This window comes from Chenopodium quinoa, unplaced genomic scaffold, assembly GCF_001683475.1.
Source record: "Chenopodium quinoa cultivar QQ74 unplaced genomic scaffold, ASM168347v1, whole genome shotgun sequence".
NCBI classification, from domain to species: domain Eukaryota; kingdom Viridiplantae; phylum Streptophyta; class Magnoliopsida; order Caryophyllales; family Amaranthaceae; genus Chenopodium; species Chenopodium quinoa.
This window is the reverse complement of record NW_018743812.1, coordinates 873,934-894,304: the sequence shown is the minus strand read 5'-3', so window position 1 is coordinate 894,304 and position 20,371 is coordinate 873,934. Positions and strand designations below refer to the sequence as shown.

Here is a 20,371-nt window from a genome sequence, read left to right as displayed (position 1 = left end):
GTGTTCACTGTGCAGGAAACCTTCGGCCCAACACAGCTTGGATCGAATCCAGTCTTCTCCATTTTAGTGGACCTTCGGCAAGGTCCCATTGTTTTCAACCGAAACAATTTGGCGCCGTCTGTGGGGAAGACTTTCAAAAATCTTTAAGCCAAATTCCTAACCAAGATCATCTTGCAATTGTCTTAGCAGCCATGGCTAAGAACCGCAAGAGCAAAAGCCTCCGTCAAGGAGCGGGCGAAAAGCCTAAAACCCCTACACCATCGCCCTCGCCGGACCGGAACTCTCCCAAGGGTGCCGGCTCGGGGGGAGGATCACACAAGGAGGATTCCCTATCTCCTATAATGCATGACTCTCAATATAGGCCGGACCACTCTCGGTCTAGCAGGGGTCAGTCTGATCATAGGACATATTCGGTGTCCCGAAGCCAACCATCGGCTGCACGGCCTCATGCCCACACTCGGCCGGGGACCCCTTTGACGGGGCCCAGTTCGGAAGAGGTGGCAAGAGCGCTGGCAGTACTCATGGAGGCAATGAGGGCACAGAATATGCCACCGCCTCGTGATCGAACTCCTCCGCATACCCGGCATCAGCGGAGGAAGTTAGACCATGACGGTGGGAAGCTTCCTTCCTTCCGGGAACTGGAAGAGTGGGAGGAGGATTCTTGGAAAAATGAAAAACAGAGGAAGAAGAACTCTCAATTATTTAAGGATCCTCATCCTCAAGACCAGCAGCGCATAAGAGCAGCAGCTCAGCTTCTCGGCCAGAATCTGCTCGCCGGGAACCTGAGACTGCTCGCAGAAGCGTCCTTGACCGACTCGGCGGCCAGGAACCGAGCGTGCGTAGTCGCCTCACGTTCCCTGCAGCCGAGGCCCAGACTTCCCAGCCAGGGACGAAAACCACTCCTACCTCTCTGAGAGGGCGGAGCGCGGTCCCTTCGGCCAGGAACAAGGGCAAGGCCATTATGCTTCCCGCTAGTTCACCATTCGAGCAATGGATACTAGAAGAGCGCGTACCCACGGTTAAAATACCGTCGCATATCACATATGACGGGACCACGGATCCGAAGGACCACGTGGCCTCGTATGAGGCTCATATGCATCTTTGCCCCAGATCCGAGGCAACTTGGTGCAAATATTTCCCAACCACTCTCAAGGGGGTCGCGCAAGCGTGGATCTCCAAGGGAGTAAGGCAAGGCTCCATAACAGGTTGGGATGATCTGTCCTCCAAGTTCAGGAGCAAGTTTTCCACGGCAAACCGCCGAGAAAAGACTACCGCAGAGCTCATGGGTCTGCAACAGGGGGAAACTGAAAGCCTCCGAGACTACCTGACCCGTTTCAGTAACGAGTCATCAAGCGTCTCTCAGCTGGACCAGGGGCTAGCTGTTTTTGCAATGCAGAATGGCCTTCAGCCAGGAAAATTCCTAGACTTCATGGTCATGCATACCCCGCAGACCTTGGAGGAAGCTCTTAGTGCTTCGGATAAGTTCATCCGAGCCGAAGAATGGAATAAAGCAAAAACCCAACCTCAATCCGGGGGAGGGAAACAGAGGCAAATACCCTTGTCTGAAGGCCAAGGCCATAAGGCAAAGGGAAAATCAAAGGCCTCGGAGCCATCTTCGGCCAGCGACCTAAAGAAGGACAGGTTTGCCTCATACACAGGCAGATACGAGTCCTACACTCCGCTCTCTCTTCCACGCGCCAAAATTTACAGTGTGACGAAGGAGGAGCAGAGTTACCGAAAGCCGAGACCACTCCCAGAGTGGTATCAGCGAAAAAATAAAAATCAGTGGTGTGAGTTCCACGAGTCTTCGGGCCACAACACTGAAGAGTGTATCCAGCTGAAGGACCAGATAGAAGACATGGTCCGGAAGGGATACTTGAAAAAATACATCGCGGATCACCGCGAGAAAAAAGAATCCGAAAGGTTAGCAAAGGACCCTCGGCAGGACCTTGATTTCCCCCGGAAAAACAGTAAAAAACCGGAGGGGAAATTCCCTCCGATCAATGTTATCTCGGGAGGAATATACTCTCGGAGGGAGCACAAGCGTCACCTTAGAGCTTTGACTCACCAGGTGAACAACGCTGACATTCAATCTCCCCAGTCGCCGGTGCCGAACATGACGTTCACAGCCGCCGACTGCCGGGGGATTACGTTCCCTCACGAGGATCCGTTGGTGATCATCGCCACGGTGGCCAACCACGACGTCAGTAAGGTCCTTGTTGACGGTGGCAGCGGAGCAAACATTCTGTTCCGAAAGGCCTACAACCAAATTAAGCTGAAGCCCAAGCACCTTACGCCGGTACCCTATCCGGTATCCGGGTTCAATGGGGCTTCAACTTATCCAGATGGGAAGGTGACACTTCCTGTCACCATCGGTTGCGATGAGGCAGCCCGGAACGTCATGATTGAGTTTTTGGTCATCGACGCTCCTTCAGTGTACAACGTGATTTTGGGGAGACCCATAATTCACGAGATCCAAGGGGTCGTCTCAACTTATCATCAGCTGATGATTTATGTCTCAGACGCCGGCTTCCCCGAAAGGATACAGGGCAACCAGAAGGACGCCCGAAGGTGCAACTACCTCAAGCCATCCAGTAGTCGCCCAGATAACGACAAGGATGAGGAGGAGAAAGAAAAAGAAAGAGAGCCAAGCACAAAAAAGCCGAAAGGCCTAAGTGCTTCGGCCCAAGGATCAGTGCCCAGAGAAAAAGGTCCCGAAAGGGAAAAGGTTGACTCTTCATCTGAGCCGAAAGACTCAGAGAGCCAGCCGAAGAACACAAAGACTGGGACACCTGCTGACATTGGCAGCAGACCAGATTCTGAAGAGTCCAGTCCATCAGCAATGGACATGGACCAACAGACTGAAACAGCAGAGTTGGCCGAAGGAGATGCTGAGAAATGTGTAACAATCGGGATGGACCTTGATCCTAACACCCGTTGTGAACTTATTCAGCTCCTGCGGGATAACAGAGATGTGTTTGCTTTCTCGGCAGCTGATATGCCCGGGATAAGTTCAGACCTCATCTCCCATAACTGAAGGGTCCATGCAAGGCCTCTCAAAATTGGGGATCTTGTCCTTCGGAATGCTGCTGCAGTTCAGAAAGGCCGAATCCATGGGAAGCTCTCAGCTACATGGGAGGGACCTTATGAAATTTATGATGAGCTTCAGCCAGGGACATACCGACTTCGGCAGTTGGATGGAACTGAGTTGAAGAATCACTGGAATGCTGATGTACTGAAAAAATACCATGTGTAAACCCTTCGGGGCAGAACAATCTTTGTAAGTACATTTTGAACTAATGACAGGCCTTGGAGCCGCCATTTATATAAAATTTACAACTGTTTATCCTTTCAAAATTTTCTTTGTTCTATCTACTCTTTGAGGGTTTTTTATTCAGCCTCGTCTGAAGCCTTCGCCTTCGGGTAACTGGGTTTCAGATTGCTGACAAAACCTGTCTTTTTAAAGAACACTGGTCTTTCAGCTGAAGTCAAACTTCAGTAAGACTTGTTCTCCAAAGACATGAGTCCATGGACAATTCTGGGATATTGCCTTAACTGAGCCTTGTATCCCAGAGAGCCATTATCCGAAACATTGCCTTAAGTTGGCCCTGTGTTTCGGGTATCCATTTTTCAAAGATAGCCAGAAAATCAAGGATAACAGCAACAGTTGAAAATTTTTAAATCAGCCTCGTCTGAAACCTTCGCCTTCGGGTAACTGGGTTTCAGATGGCTTACAAAACTCAGTCTTTTTAAAGAACACTGGTCTTTCAGCTGAAGTCAAACTTCAGTAAGACTTGTTCTCCAAAGACATGAGTCCATGGACAATTCTGGGATATTGCCTTAACTGAGCCTTGTATCCCAGAGAGCCATTATCCGAAACATTGCCTTAAGTTGGCCCTGTGTTTCGGGTATCCATTTTTCAAAGATAGACAGAAAATCAAGGATAACAGCCTTTTTAAATCAGCCTCGTCTGAAACCTTCGCCTTCGGGTAACTGGGTTTCAGATGGCTTACAAAACTCAGTCTTTTTAAAGAACACTGGTCTTTCAGCTGAAATCAAACATCAGTAAGACCTGTTCTCCAAAGACATGAGTCCATGGACAATCCTGGGATATTGCCTTAACTGAGCCTTGTATCCCAGAGAGCCATTATCCGAAACATTGCCTTAAGTTGGCCCTGTGTTTCGGATATACGTCTTCTTTAAGAACGCTGGTCTTTCAGCTGAAGTCAAATTTCAGTAAGACTTGTTCTAAAGAGGTTAGTCCCAGAAAGCTAATATCCCAAGCATTGCCTTCAGTTGGCCCTGTGTTTCGGATATCCAACTTTCAGACAATCTTCAGTAAGACTTGTATCCCAGAAGCATTGCCTTCAGTTGGCCCTGTGTTTCGGATATCCAACTTTCAGACAGTCAATCTTCAGTAAGACTTGTATCCCAGAAGCATTGCCTTAAGTTGGCCCTGTGTTTCGGATATCTATTTTGAAGAAGTTCAGAAATTGCTTATTCAACTAAAGTCATACTTCAATTTCTGTGGGGGCAAGAAGCACGCAGTGCAGCTATGTTCGGCAGAGTTGAAGAAAAGAAACAGTAAAGCATTCAAAAATAAAGCAACTGAAGAAAAAATTTTTGAGCTACAAGTTCAATAATTCAGTATCGGCAGCCGCCCACAAGCGGAAAATAACAGCTGCCGAAATACGTACATAAGCAAAAAAATAAAACTGCTGTACGACAAGGCAAGCTGAAGCAAAAAACAAGGCAAAAAAATCAGAAAGCGGCAAGTCTAAAGTTAAGCACATGATGAACCGCAAGATTCTGAAGACGACTGCCCGAGTTCCTATGCTTCAGCCGGAGGATCAGACTGATCAGCGTTGAGTCCCATGGTGGCCTCAGCCCCAGCAGCAGAAGAGGCGGGCTTTGCACTTTGCCGAGCCTCCCTTTCCCTCTGCTCAGCTTCCAACTCCAGTCTTTCAGCTTCCTCTTCGGCTTCCTCAGCCTTAAGAATTTCAGCTTCAGCTGGAGTTGCATACTTCATGTGAGGGTCTTCGGGATTCTGGACCCACTCAGCACATTTAGACCAGTCCAGCTTCGGCTCAGCATGAAGGCAGAGTCTTCGGCATACTCGGAATCCGTTTCTGAAACCCATCTCATATTCCTCTTGGGTATAAACACGGACCTTGAGTGAAGCCTCAGCATCAGCCAGCTTCTTCTGGGTCTCCTCCAAGTCTTCCTTGGATTTCTTCAGCTGTTCAGCGACTTTGGAGGAGGAACCCTTCAGCTCATTCAGCTCTTGCTGAATTTGGAAAGCCTTTGTCTGAGCTTGGGCCACTTCAACTTTCTGGATCAGCAGTTGATCCTCAGCCTCTTGGAATTTAGCTCTTTGAGCTTCAGCAGCAGCAGCAGCCTCTGAGAGTTGGACGTCTTTGGCCAAGAGCAACTCTTCAGCAGCCATTCGGCTGGCTTCAAGAGCCTCTAGACGCTGCTGCACTTCAGCTTGTGCAGCAGTTCCTTCTTGAATTCGGCTCTCAATAGCAGCCTTGAATTTGGAGACGTCCACTCCCATATGCTCCTGGAGGAATTTTTCCCCTTCCATCAGTGGGGGAAAAACCTCCATCTCCATAGCATCGCAGAAGGTTTTCAGAGCTTCGGCAGCTTTTTTACCGTACTCCTCAACCTCCTGCTGCTTCTCTTCAGCTGCTGCTTGCTTCAGCTTAGCAAGCTTAACTTCCTCTTCAGCCACCTTCCTTTCGTGCACAGCAGCGTCTACCCTATCTTGTAGGGTATCAATCAGCTCTACAGTGAGAGTCTGATTGTGCACGAACTGAAAACAGGAAGACAAAAAAAAATAAGTAATAAGAAAAAAAAATAGAGCTGAATTTCGGAGGAAATGAAGGAAAATTACCTGCATCATCAGCAGTTGGTTAGACCTGGCTGGGTCAGGAACTGATCTACTGGATTCGCCCATCCCAGCAGTGGCCTTCAGCGACCAGATCCTTGCCCTGTCTACTTCGGACATGCCAGCAAAATTGCCGAAGTAGGCTGCAGCTCCTTCTCGGTTTTGACCCCATATGAGGTCCCAGATGTGATCTGGGATTGGAATTCGGGGGGCCGAGAAACCCATTTCTCCAGAATGCAGAGTCTGGAAAGAAGGGAAGGACGACGATGGAGCTTGATTAGCTTTGGTTGTCTCAGCATCGTCCTTCTCAGAGGAGTCAAGTACTATGACCTCCTCTTCTTCAGGGGTGAGGACGAAAGCCTCAACCTCTCTTGCGATATCTGCCGTGAAGCCTTCAGCACTTGACATCACGGCATCTTTATTTTCGTGCTCAGCAGCACTCTCCTTGATTTCTTCTTGGACCCCTCCCTTAGGTTCGGGAGTTCTCTGATCCACCTCCATCTCAGGAGGTGGCGGAGGGGTCTTTTGAGGAGATTGGGGTGTTGGCTGGGGAACCCTCGGCGATCCATTGCCTTCCTCAGGTTCCCTTATTGCGACGCCGATGGTCATCGGCCTCTGCTGAAAATCATGAGGGCCGATGATGGCCATCCTTCGGCGCCTTTTCAGAAGAGGCTGCTCGTCCATATCTGAGTCTGAAGACTCTTGTATTTGATCTTCGGGACGAACAGGAGCTTTGCCTTCTCTGTGTCTGTTACTCTCTTCAGACTGTAACAGACAGGGGGGAAGAAGAGTGTGAGTAAAAAAAAAAAAAAAAAAAAAAAAAAAAAGAAGAAAAGAAAAAAGTTGTCTGAAAGCTCACCGAGGTCTTCAGCAAAGCCTCGTCTTCTTCAGCTGCTCTAGCTGCAGCTTCGGCTTCAGCAGCTCTGGAGGACCCTTCTCCTCCTTCACAAGCCTCAAGTACCCGTGCAACCTCTTCGGCTGTGCGGGCAGCTTCAGCTTCTTCGTTCAGCAGCTGAAACCAAGGGTCTCTCTTCTTCCACCAAGGCTTCTGCCTCTGATACAGAGCAACAGCCTCAATTTGGAAGTGGGAAGAGTCCAGATGAACTTCCCTATGCCTCGGCTCAGTGATAGACGGGGCCCGTTCAGTTACAACTCGCTCTCGGTTAACACCAAGACGAGCGTAGTTAATACCAACGTTGGTCTCGTCCCGCTCTGAAAAAAGGAAAGGGAAAAAGTTTAGCTCAGATATGTTGGCACAGCATAAAAAAGCAAAGCGAGAGAAGAAAAAGAGGTAGTTAAAAGCCTCGGCCCCAGCCGAAGAAGCTTACCATCCTTAAACTTTCGGCTGAGGCCAACAGCTGCTAGCATATTCTCTTGGAAAACGTAATGCGTATCGGGGAGCCAAGTCTCCGAGATATGCTGCATTCGACCACTCCCCCCCGGGTTCGGCAGCTTGCCGAAGATATGTTGCTGATCCAGGTTCGGATCCGCCCCGTTATCTGCGGGGGGACCTAGACTTCCCATTTCGGGATCAGGCTCAGCTAAGTACCGGGGAGCGCTGAAGACGCAAGGGTGGCCCGGATCTATGGGTGCCCTAACCCAAATCCATTGACCTCTCCAGTCCTTGTCTGAAGAGTCATTTGGCCACATGGTCAAGTATTGGGGCCGGGACTCAATCCGATACCACCCAGAACCATGGCTTCCGTGCCCACTCTGAATATTTGGCACTAGCCGATGGAGCTTTCTGAAGCAGTGCAGGTTCGGCACGTATCTGAAGAACTTGCAGACCCATAAGTATGTCATCACCCTTCGGATGCTGGTGGGGGTTAGCTGACATAGGGAAATGTTGTAATGGATCAGCAAGTCTCGGACGAAAACGTCCAAAGGGAACCTCAGCCCATACTGAAGCTGTCTCGTGTACACCCCCACATACCCCGGGGGTGGACGATGGATTCTATCGGATGCTGAGGGCATTCGGCACCAATATCCATCAGCTTCAAAAATGCCGTAGTGCAACTCAATTTGCTCGGCAAATCGATATTGATCGGCGTTCTCTACCCACCATGAGTAGGGGCGGTTCTTTATCATGGCCGAAGCGACTTCGGCATTCTCCCACTCTGAAAACCCAGGGAGGATATCCCAAAGGACAGCGGGAATTTCATCGTCCCGTCCAGAAGCACTCGGCTCATCCGTTCTTTGAGGAGGAGCCGAGGAAAGGGGAGTCGCCCTAATCCCATCAGCAGGGTCAGACTCCGGCCTTCGACCATTCCAGGTCCCAATCCTATTCCTAGGATCGGGAATCGGCCTTGCTCTTCTTGGAGCACGGGCTCTACCTCTAACTCCTCTTGCCATGGACTATTTCGAAGAGAAAAGTCGAAAGAAGAGGGGAAGGAGTTCGAATTCGAAGAAAAATAAACTGAAATCAAAGGAATTTACCTAATCTGAAGCGAAAGTTGCCGATTTACGAGTTCGTAGTGGCAAGTCTCAGCTTCTAAGCTCAATGCTCGGGGGAATTTGCGAAGTTTTGATACGGATTCTTGGATTCTCTCTCGAAGAATTCTGGGTTTGTGTTGGTGAATCAGTGAGGAGAATGACGCGCCTCTGTTTATATCTCCAGGTACGGGATACGAAGAGTCTGTGCTTTAATTTCTCTTAAGTACCCACTAAGTAACCATTAAACACATGTCTTGTGATTAAACCGCCCATTATCCGTCCAACTTCCGCAAATCATTAACCGTTGTTATCTCATTAATTACGGTTTAAATTCAAATTTTTGGATCAATTAAATCATTTACTTCCCTCCTTTTCTGAGTTAAATCAAACCCGACCCGTCATTCTTCCGAATCGGGTCTGGGGGGCAAGTTGTTTGGGTCCAATTTAGTCAAAATTGGGCCTGAGCACTAAATGATCCAATTAAAAGCCCAAGGTCAAGGTTCAACTCTCCAATTGCTCAAAAGTCAAAAGTCAGCCCACAAAGTAAGCCAATTGGGCTAAAGCCCAACCTCTCCAAATATGATGAGGTATAAAAGCCCTCATATTAACACATTCAAGGGGAGAGTCATATTCTTACATAAGACATCTCATAACATCATATACACTATCAGACACAACAACACATGCATCATCTCATACACGGATTATTCCAACTCATATGCTCATTCTTGCATTGAGAAATACTCCACAAAAGCCTCAAGCTACAAACTCTCTTGCATAGTGTCTTCCTTTTTACACATTGTACTGACTTTAGCATCGGAGGGGCCTTCCTCGGAAACACCCCCGAGGCTAGTTTACGTGTGTTCACTGTGCAGGAAACCTTCGGCCCAACACAGCTTGGATCGAATCCAGTCTTCTCCATTTTAGTGGACCTTCGGCAAGGTCCCATTGTTTTCAACCGAAACATTAACTAAGTATTAATAATTGAAAAGGTGAGACAATATGATTTTACTTAGTTACAGACAATTATGGGTTTGAGTTATATTTTTGTGCTTCAAGTTGAAATTTTGATGTTGTCAGGCTTCACATGCATTGTTGCATGGTTGTTGAATAACCATCATGCTGCTTTTTTTCTACATGCCCATTCCTGTATTTCCTTAGGTAAGACTCAAAGGAAGTTATTTCATAATGAGCCTTTTGTATCATACTATCATTGTGGAGTAACTATCTAGCATGCTTTTCATTAATTAGTTCATCAATTTTGTAGTCCTTTTCCTATCTTAAGAAAGTAGCACTGAACTTTTCACTCTTATTCTCTTCATGAGCTGCACGTTCATACGTTACTTGTCTACCGACTCAATCCTAACCGGATGTTTGACTGTACAAATTACTGCTCAATGTGACGTGGGATTAATGCCATCACTTTCAAACTGTTAAAACTTCAAAGACGTAAATAAGCTCCTTAAAAATCAGAAGTCCAGAGATGGATGTCAAATTGTTCATACCAGAGCGTCAAGGATCAAAGACAAATACTTGAGGTGAAACAAAGAGTTTAACATAGATAAGAACTGGATAATTGGCGTTTGAAGTTTCCCTTCATCTTTTTTTTTGGGATGGATGTGTGAGTGTGTCTAAAATAATTGAGCTATTTACCTGATATGTTTTAGGTTTTTGCTCATGATAGCCGAGGACGGTCTTATACCTACGTGCAGAACAATTATTACCATGGCGGCATGGCCTCACTGAAAGAGTACTCTATTTTTTAGTTATTCCTTTTTTTTTCCAACTATGATCAAGTGAATAATACTCGGTTTAACAGTTCTCGAATCCATGATGATGAACTGCAAATTTTGACCGATTTCACCAGTTCAAAATCATCTCACTGCTCTTACTTCACAATCTGTTGATTAGTAGATTACCACGAGTGCTTAATTATAATTTTATGTCAGTTTGGTAAGCTTTTCCAAATGAAGCAGCTAGTCAATAAAATTTGCTTGCAAAATAATCACATCTCTTACCTAAAAAGGAATTTATCATCATTGAATAGCATTAAATGTGGATAAAGATCTGTAGTTCCGTTTTAAGTGTATGGCTTGCTTATATAAAGAATCCCATCTAGAGAAGTTCTGCACCATCCTCTTTTTCATTTACTTGTGGTGGGTGCAGAAAGATAGGTAACTTCTGCCTCTGCTAAAAAATAATATCTTCATGAATCTTGCTACCTTTTTTGTTTGTGTCGAGTTTGATCTTATGCGATCAGTATCTTTCTACATAGTATCTTGGATTAGTTTATTTACTTTCTTCTAGGATAGGAATGTTTTATCTATCACCATTTCTGTAAGATTAGTGCAAATGCTGATATATTTTGTGACTATCAACATCTATATATAGTTTGCCTATTCTCCAAATTTTACCTTTTGTTTTTCACAGTTTCAAATAACTGTTAGTTCTATACATTTAACTTCATAACTCTAACTTAATCTTAATTTTGTCATGCAATGCTCAATACTTTGGATTATCAAGAAATGATTGCTTACTAATTTCCATTGTTGCAGTTGCAGGTGCAACCATCAATATGGTACCAATGAGGATGGTGTGCCAGCTAATTCTATTGGGTTTGGTAGCAGCAACGACATTTGCATCAGCTGACAGAACAACGTACATAGTTCACACCGAGGATTCTAAAATTGTTGAGCTGCAGAGTTTGAACAAGCAACCCCGAGAATGGTATGAAACAATACTTAACTCTGTTATAAAACCAGCAGCCCAAGATGATGGAGATGAAGAATCATTGGCCCCTGAGCTTCTTTACACCTACGAGACTACCATGACCGGTTTTGCTGCTAAGCTTACCACAAAACAATATCAATCCTTAACTGATATTGACGGGGTACTTTCTGTTGTTCCTGATGTGATGCTAAATCTCCACACCACATATTCCACCCATTTTCTTGGCCTTGAATTTGGCCGAGGTTTATGGAATTATTCTAGCTTGGCATCAGATGTTATAGTAGGTGTTCTTGACACAGGAATTTGGCCAGAACATATCAGTTTTCATGATAGAGGAGTGAATCAGGTTCCTGCTAGATGGAAAGGCACTTGTGAAAAAGGTGCAAACTTTTCAGCTGCACACTGCAATAAGAAGCTTATAGGTGCCAGGTATTTCCTTGAAGGATATGAGGCTATTAATGGAAGAATCAATGGAACAGATGACTTCCGGTCTGCCAGGGACTCCAATGGCCATGGGACTCATACTGCATCCACAGCAGCAGGAAATATGGTTCCTGGAGCTAGCCTCTTTGGCATGGCCAACGGTATTGCCAGTGGAATGAGGTACTAACATTTTGATAATAAGTTTCACTAGATTACAACAGTTTATACAGTTTCATGTGATTCAAGCCATATGCAATTTTTTTTTTTGGTTAATAGTTCATTTATTTCATTGTCACTTCTATTAAAATTGACTGTTTGCACATTTTTTTACAGGTTTACATCAAGAGTAGCAGCATACAAGGTCTGTTGGGACAGGGGCTGTGCTAGCTCTGATATATTAGCTGCCATAGACCAAGCAGTAGCCGATGGCGTTGATGTTCTCTCTCTGTCCCTTGGAGGATTACCAAGGCCTTATTACCAGGACAGCATGGCAATAGCGGCGTTTGGAGCCATGGAAAAGGGAGTTTTCTTTTCATGTTCTGCAGGAAATTCTGGCCCAATCCCTTCATCTGTTGGCAACATGGCACCGTGGATGACGACTGTTGCAGCTAGCTACACTGACCGAATCTTCCCTACTAAAGTTAGGCTAAGTAATGGCAAAGCTTTCAAGGGTTCATCTCTTTATTCTGGTGCAAAGAAGACTAAGCAACTCCCAATTGTGTACAAAGAAACAGCCGGAGGCAACAGGGCTGAGTTCTGCATCAATGGATCCTTATCTTCCAGCCTTGTGAAAGGCAAGATCGTTCTCTGTGACCGTGGTCTAAACGGAAGAACTGAGAAGGGATTTGTGGTAAAATCAGCAGGAGGAGCTGGGATGATACTACTTAATAGTCCCATTCAAGGGGAAGAGCTTTTTGCTGACCCTCATGTTTTGCCAGCTACCACAGTGGGCTCTACAGCTGCTAAGGCCATCAAGGGATACTATGTTCAAAACAAAAACTTAACAGGTTCAATCTCATTTTATGGAACGAGATATGGAGCACGAGCCCCTGTGGTGGCCGCTTTCTCATCTCGAGGTCCAAGCCTCGTGGATCCCTATGTCATTAAGCCTGACATAACTGCCCCTGGGGTGAACATTTTGGCTGCTTGGCCTCCAATTATTTCACCTACTGAGCTAAAAAAGGACAACAGAAGGGTGCAGTTCAATGTAGTCTCAGGTACTTCCATGTCTTGCCCTCACCTTAGTGGTATAGCTGCATTAGTAAAATCAGTCCATAAAGATTGGTCACCAGCTGCAATAAAATCAGCCATCATGACATCTGCTTATACTCATGACAACAAAGAGCATCTCATTTCTGATGCATTTGTATCTAAAAGTACCAAATTTGCGACCCCTTTTTCATTTGGGTCAGGTCATGTAAACCCTGAAGGAGCTTCTGATCCGGGGCTAGTATATGACATCAGTGCAGAAGACTACTTGCACTATCTATGCAGTATCAATTTCACTAATGCTCAGGTCTCCATTTTGGCAAGAAAGAAGTACAGCTGCCCAAAAGAAAAGAAGGGAAATTCCCTTCAGCCTGGTGATCTGAATTATCCTTCTTTTGCTGTTGTTTTCGAAGCTTTTAAGAAAGGAAGGACCACATTTACATACAAGAGAACAGTGACTAATGTAGGAACTCCTAAGATTAGTTACAAGGTTTTCGTAGAGATACCAAAAAATGTGAAGATTAGTGTTGAACCCAAAGTGTTAACTTTTAAGAAACTGGGTGAGAAGCAAAGTTACAAGGTGAGTTTTACAGGATCAGGAGCAAATATCACAACCAGGGCAGGAATTTCAAAATTTGGATCATTGGTTTGGGTGGGTGGACATTATAGTGTTAGAAGTCCTATTGCAGTTACTTGGCAGTAATCTCAAGATTTTTCTCTTTGTTTCCACAAATATAATTTGGGTTAACAAAATTGTTTTTGCTTAACTTAACACCTTTCAATCCTTAATGTATTCAAATTATTTATTTGAAGGGTTAAATTTGTTCTTCTTAATGAAAATTAGCTACTGATTTGTGCTTAATTTGATTTGCTTAGTAGATTGATTTGGAACAATTTTTTCCTTGTGCTCGTCACTTTGTTCAGTTGTCATGAAAGTTTAGTCTATATTCCCTACTCTTTTAATTTTTACGATCCCAATACTAAATCGAGGCATAAGTTAGTACTTATTGTTTTTATATAGCGTTATCTATTAAAAACGGATAAACATGACACTCGTTGACTTATACTCCATTATATATATATAGGGTTGAGATCAGGTGAGAAGGGTGATTATTAGACTACCATTATAGGTATATCAGATTTAAACTAGAGATACATTAGACTACCACTATAGGTACATCAAATAGAAATACATTAGGCTAACACTACATGTACATCAAATTTGACTTAGAGATACAACAATCATACATTGTATAAATACATTAAGGAAATTACGGTATATATAAAAAATACATTTTATAAATACATCATAAAATTAATGAAGATACATCAAACTAAGACTTAAGGTACATCAACAATTAAAAACAAATAGCAAAAACATCTATACTAATATTTTAAAACAGGAACTTTTGCAAGTCATAAAAAGTGCCACGTGCTCCCTCTTTTTTTTTTTTTTTTTTTTTCAATTTGCAATTTTACAATTTTAATCTCAATTATAAATGTGATAAATTAAATTATTTGTATGGAGTATAAACCCTTTGTTTGTTTTTTAATATTATTTTTGCTAAAATTTTAAATAAATAGGCAAAACCAATTTTTTTTTGTTGGCAGAGTTACTTTTTTTGCTTAATGCAATTTGTATTCCTTAATATTACATATGATATGATGGTTTTTTTTATTTTATTTTATTTTTTTTTTCCTGTTTTCGATCGGAAGAGATGTGTTATTGAATTTGTGTTTTAATTTTTTTTTTTTTTTTTGGATCCAATAAATTATTTTTTGAATAGATATGATTAGGGGATTGGGATGGAAGTGATGTAGAAGGGATGCTATATTTAATATCTATTTTAATAATTTTTTTGGATGGGTATAATTTAAAAACAAATGATGAGTTGCTGACACAAGTATACTCCAATTCTACACGATTGGGGAAGAAGAATAAATTACCATAGGTTGCATTCTTTTATCTTTTTTTTTTTTTTTTTTTTTTTTAATTAAAAAAAAACTTAAATAGCAACAAATTTGATGTGCTTCGTCGGAGTTTTTCGGCAACAAATCGGCTTTGTACCAGTGACCTGCGACGAAGTTTGAGCAAAATCAGAGATGGTAGTTATAGGGTTGGGAATAGAGTAGTATGCTATCAGCGCATCCACAAAAATAATAAAAGCTTCGTGTATTTGCAGTTTATTCTCGAATTGATTATGAGATTCATATTTTCGACGAGGACTTTGATTTCTAGATGGTTAGAGAAAAAAAGGGGTGAAGGAGTATGGAGGCAATTTGATTGTCGTTGGTTTATCAGTGGGATTTTGAAAAGCAGTTTTTGTTCTTGCATGTGCAATGAAAGTTGGTGAAAATTACCAATAATGCCATTAATGAGATGGGTTGAATATCAGCAATTGAATTTTCTAAATTTAAGGGTTATAATTGCTTCTCACACTTCTCATATAATCCCAAATATATATATATATATATAAACAAACAACTACATCTAGAATTCTTTAATTAAAAAAGGCGATAACCTGTAAAATTTCCCAAATTTTCAATAAGTACTCATTCATTGTCCACTTCTGGCTAGTTTAATCTTTCTTTGATGGCACATTTTTGTTGCTTAAGTTTATTATGACACATCTAGACAAATAGAAGTAATTACTAATTTAATACTAGTAATGTGTTTGGAAGTTTGGTGACAAAACATAATCATCCACTTACTAATGCTTAATAATTTAGGCTATAATATAAACAAATAATGCCCTTAAATAATAATTTTGTCTTGCAGTGGCATTCTTTAACTAGGTCTAAAAATTAGGGCTAGTGTAGTGGATAGACATGATCATCCACTTTCTAATAGAGTCAAAGGAAACCTTTTTCCATATTTTCCTTCCACTTTGACGAGAGTAATACTCTGTATTTTTTGATATTTTACCAGTCAAATTAGTTAACATTTAAAGAAAAAAGTCACTTTAATTAATTCATATTTAACTTTTAATGTTCATTGAATATTTGCCAATGAACCACTAATTGATAATTGTACGTGTAAAACTGTTAATTATTATCGATTTTGCCAATGAATTACCAACTGCATACTTTTGTCAATGGTCAATACAGCCAATACTCGTTCATGATAAAAAAAAAAAATAAGAAAAAAAAGAAGCCATCTTTTGTGACTAATGAACATAATGATATTATACTATATAGTCCATTGAGATGAAAACTAAATCATGTATTTTAATTTTATCATGTCTTGGTTTTTTATTTTTTTTTTTGGTACTTTGAGCATTTTTGCCGCATGTTAAATAAGGTCTCATTTGGATAGTTTTTTTTTTTTTTCTTTTTCCTCTGTAAAAACTTTTTTTTTTCATCTACTTTTAGTCAAGGAATTAATATTAATGCCTTTTTTATTTAAGAATTAAATATAACACAAAGTATGGGATAAGTCTGTTTTGCCTTAAGTCTACCCGCATAAAATTCCAAAAAACTTATTGGATTTTCAAACTAAGTGAAAATTTCAATGGCTTACATAAAATGTCCAAATACTTAATTTAAACACTTATATAAAATATCCAATAACTTATATTCGTCTCATCATGAGTCTGAATTCATCATACGTTACTCTCTCAATATACAATATTCACCCAAATAATAAGCTTATGGGTGTAGTTTTTGGTTGAATTTCCACCACATCTCTCTATGGGTTGGCTTCCTTGTCCATACATATGGATGGCAATTTATATGCTATCAAAATAAAGGTAAAATGAGTTAGGGTTACACAAAGTCTTGTGTGATGTGTAAGATAATTTATTTTACAATACTAGTACCTTAATACTGTGTACAGAGTACTTCATTTTGTTTCAATATAATGGTTACACCTTATTTTTTCACATTTGTCAATCTAAAATTTTAACATTAATTTTTTTAGTTATGAATATGTACAAAGCACAAGTGACGGTCATTGAGGAGTGTGTGAATAGTGACATGATTCATAGTGTAACCATTACATTGAAATGGAAGGAGTATAAGACAATAATGGGCATAATATGAGACAATCTCACCGAAGACTTGCTCAAATAGCTAAGCATCATAATGGAGCAACTTTTGTCTACTTTAGGGATACAACTTGCTTATATAAAGAGGATGCATCTAGCTAAGTTTCACATCAATATCCTATTCTTCATTTACTTGGAGCAGCAGATTTACTAAGGTAAGCAACTCTATCATATACCATCTTGGTCAAATTAGTCGTTTTTTGCTGTCACTTAATTTTGCGCACAAATTTTTTTGTACAGTATCATTTCTTATTACTGATAATAAATGTTCAGCAGGTAAGAAATAATCCATATTTCCTTATCATTCATAACTTATTGCGAGCATAATTTAAATCTTGGAGTTTCGAAAACTGTACTGATGCCAACTAATTAATCATCCTTTTGCAGCTACAAAGCCTACCAGAATGAAACCTGCCTGCAGGATATTGTGGCTGACTCTGATAGTTTTATTTGCTGTAGTATGTACTACATCATCGTCTGATAGAAAAACATACATAATTCACATCGATAATTCTAAACTCTTGGAACTAAAGAGTTTAAACAAGCAACCCCAAGAATGGTATGAAGAGATTTTACAGGTTACTAGTACAACATCAGCAGATGAAGTTGAAGAAGCATTGGCCCCAGAGCTTCTTTACACATACGAGACTACTATGACCGGGTTTTCTGCTAAACTCACCACAGAACAATATCAGCTGTTAACTGATATTGATGGGGTACTGCATGCTGCTCCTGATCAGGTACGAAGCTTCCAAACCACATACTCACCCGATTTTCTTGGCCTAGAATTAGGCCAAACAGGGCTGTGGAATGAAAAGCCGGCGTCTGATGTCATAATAGGTGTTGTTGACACTGGAATTTGGCCAGAACATATCAGTTTTTCTGACACAGGATTGTCTCCAGTTCCATCAAGATGGAAAGGCACCTGTGAGGAAGGCACAAACTTTTCGGTTACAAACTGTAATAGGAAGCTCATAGGCGCCAGGTTCTTCCATAAAGGATATGAAGCAGCCTATGGAAGAATCAACACCACCTTAGAATTCCTGTCTGCCAGAGATTCTCGCGGTCATGGGAGTCACACTGCATCCACTGCAGCAGGAACTGCAGTGCCCGGTGCTAGCTTCTTTGGAATGGCCAATGGTATTGCCCGCGGAATGAGGTAACTTTCTAACAAAAGTGAACTATTGGAAGCCACCTCAAATCATATGTATCCTCACTAATCTTACCATGTCTCTTAACAACAGTTTCACTTCGAGAATAGCAGCATACAAGGCCTGCTGGGAAGGGGATTGTGTTGACTCTGACATATTGGCTGCCATAGACCAGGCAGTAGCTGATGGAGTTGATATTCTTTCCCTCTCCCTAGTAGGAGATGCAACACCTTATTATAAGGATAGCGCAAGCATTGCAGCATTGGGTGCATCACAAAAAGGGGTCTTTGTGGCATTTTCTGCAGGAAATTCTGGTTCTTTACCATCCACTGTCGGCAATGTTGCACCCTGGGTGATGACTGTTGCAGCCAGCTCCCTTGACCGTGGCTTCCTGGGCCAAGTAAAGCTAAGTAATGGAAAAACTTTCCGTGGTGCTTCAATCTATTCCGGTAATCATAAGAAAACTAAACAACTGCCATTAGTATACAAAGAAACAGCTGGTGTCGAAAAGTCTACAGAATACTGTCTCCCTGGATCACTATCTCCTAGCCTTGTAAAAGGCAAGATAGTCCTCTGTATGCGTGGCATCAATGACAAAACCGAAAAGGGATTTGTAGTAAAATCAGCAGGAGGAGCAGGGATGCTACTACTTAACACTCCCAATTACGGCGAAGAGCTTGTTGCTGACCCTCATGTACTACCAGCCACCTTATTAGGAGCTTCAGCTGCCCAAGTCATCAAAGATTACTTAACACAGTACAAAAACTTAACAGCCGCGATTTCATTTCATGGTACGACATATGGAGCTAGATCCCCGAAGATGGCTGCCTTTTCGTCTAGGGGACCGAGTCCTGTGGATCCTCATATCATCAAGCCTGACATCACTGCACCAGGAATGAACATCCTAGCTGCTTGGCCCCCTATGTCTTCCATAACTCGGTTAAGTAGTGACAAAAGACGGTCACATTTCAATATACTGTCAGGTACTTCAATGTCCTGTCCTCATGTTAGTGGCATAGCTGCTCTGATAAAATCAGTCCATAGAGACTGGTCACCAGCTGCAATTAAATCAGCCATAATGACAACTGCTTACACTCGCGACAATAGAGGGCATCTCATCTCTGATCTATCTGCATCAAACAGCACCAAATACGCGACTCCTTTTGAGTTTGGTTCAGGTCATATTAACCCTGATAAGGCTTTAGACCCCGGTCTTGTGTACGACATCACAGGTGAAGACTACTTGCATTATTTGTGCAGTATCAATTACACTAATGCTCAGGTCACTCTTTTGGCAAGGAGGAAATATAGCTGCCCAAGTGACAAGGGGAAAACCGCGGTTCAGCCTGGTGATCTGAATTATCCTTCATTCGCGGTCAATTTTGATGCTGCAAAAAGAGGAAAGACTACATATACTTACAAGAGGACAGTGACTAATGTAGGAAGTGGTAAGATTAGTTACAAGGTATTTTTGGACCAACCTAAGGGTGTTAAGGTTAGTGTTGAGCCTAAGGTGTTACACTTTACGAAAACCGCTGAGAAACAAAGTTACAAGGTGAGTTTCACAGGATCAAGTAGCAGGAGTTTTTATTCCTTTGGTTCTTTGATTTGGGTGGGTGGAGAATATAGTGTTAGAAGTCCAATTGCAATAACTTGGCAATAGTATTGAGATAATTAATGGTTATCTCTGTATAATCATATAGTAATTGGAAAAATAAGGGAACATTTTGTTTTTTTTTATTTTTTTTTATTTTTTATAGGTTACATAATTGATTTTGGATTGATTAGAATTTCTCTAACTTGTGAGTTTGATTGTTGAACATTTTGCTTCCTTCATTTAACTTCCCTTGAATATAGTTTTCTTTATCGTGTAAGTAAGAAGTTTGACTTTGGAAGTTTCTACTTTGACAAGGGACAAAATCACAAAACTAAATGGCCAATGAAAATTTGGATTAAATCCAAGAAGACTATTCATTTTTTTTTCTTTTAAGTAATATTGCAACAATTTAACTACTTCGTATTATATTTATCAATGCTCAACATTGTAAAAATAGAATGTGAGAAAAGTTAACACATAAATGAAAAATATAGATAAGAATAAGAAAAAAAAAAAAACTAGTAACATAAAAAAGTGAGTGAAAATGTGTAAAGATTATATCGTGGAGGTAGGATGATAAAATTTGTTGAGGGCTAGAGGGAGTACTAACATAACTTTTGCAATCAAGTAATTGACTGATATCAAACTTTGTACTCAAATCATACTCTAAACTCTAAATCCTCACCTTCAATTTTAACATGAGTAATACTCAGATCATGTCATGTTAGGCGCATGAACAATCACGTACAATTTAATACATAGTAATTTATTTCATTATTGTTTAATGACTATCTTTGGAAACATGATTACTAGACGTAACCTACAAATAAAACACAACCTCCACAAAAATATTGGTTAGGTGAATCAAAATGGTAGAAAATAGAAATGTAGG

At 41.6% G+C, this 20,371-nt stretch overlaps 2 protein-coding genes across 3 annotated transcripts; both read left to right on the top strand.

Annotated features, from left to right (window-relative positions):
- Positions 1–10,419: 10,419 nt before the first annotated feature.
- Positions 10,420–13,547, top strand: LOC110685376 (subtilisin-like protease SBT1.1). 2 transcript variants are annotated; one of them, XM_021861904.1, is made up of 3 exons: positions 10,420–10,497; positions 10,879–11,656; positions 11,810–13,547. In XM_021861904.1, exons 2-3 carry the CDS (start codon positions 10,899–10,901, stop codon positions 13,386–13,388), a joined length of 2,337 nt encoding a protein of 778 aa, XP_021717596.1. In that variant the 5' UTR covers positions 10,420–10,497; positions 10,879–10,898; the 3' UTR covers positions 13,389–13,547. The 2 variants fall into 2 exon arrangements, with proteins under 2 accessions (XP_021717596.1, XP_021717597.1); XM_021861905.1 differs by having other exon boundaries at positions 10,443–10,497; positions 10,885–11,656.
- Positions 13,548–16,876: 3,329 nt separating this feature from the next.
- On the top strand, positions 16,877–20,203 carry LOC110685375 (subtilisin-like protease SBT1.1). The gene is made up of 2 exons (XM_021861903.1): positions 16,877–17,890; positions 17,976–20,203. The coding sequence occupies exons 1-2, from the start codon at positions 17,136–17,138 to the stop codon at positions 19,543–19,545; spliced, it is 2,325 nt and encodes a 774-aa protein (XP_021717595.1). The 5' UTR covers positions 16,877–17,135; the 3' UTR covers positions 19,546–20,203.
- Positions 20,204–20,371: the final 168 nt, after the last annotated feature.

Excerpts from the sequence above, each read along its gene's own strand:
- LOC110685376 (XM_021861904.1), top strand. The coding sequence starts at position 10,899 with ATGGTACCAATGAGGATGGTGTGCCAGCTAATTCTATTGGGTTTGGTA. Across the intron at positions 11,657-11,809 it reads GGTATTGCCAGTGGAATGAG|GTTTACATCAAGAGTAGCAG; the intron begins GTACTAACATTT and ends ATTTTTTTACAG.
- LOC110685375 (XM_021861903.1), top strand. The coding sequence starts at position 17,136 with ATGAAACCTGCCTGCAGGATATTGTGGCTGACTCTGATAGTTTTATTT. Across the intron at positions 17,891-17,975 it reads GGTATTGCCCGCGGAATGAG|TTTCACTTCGAGAATAGCAG; the intron begins GTAACTTTCTAA and ends TCTTAACAACAG.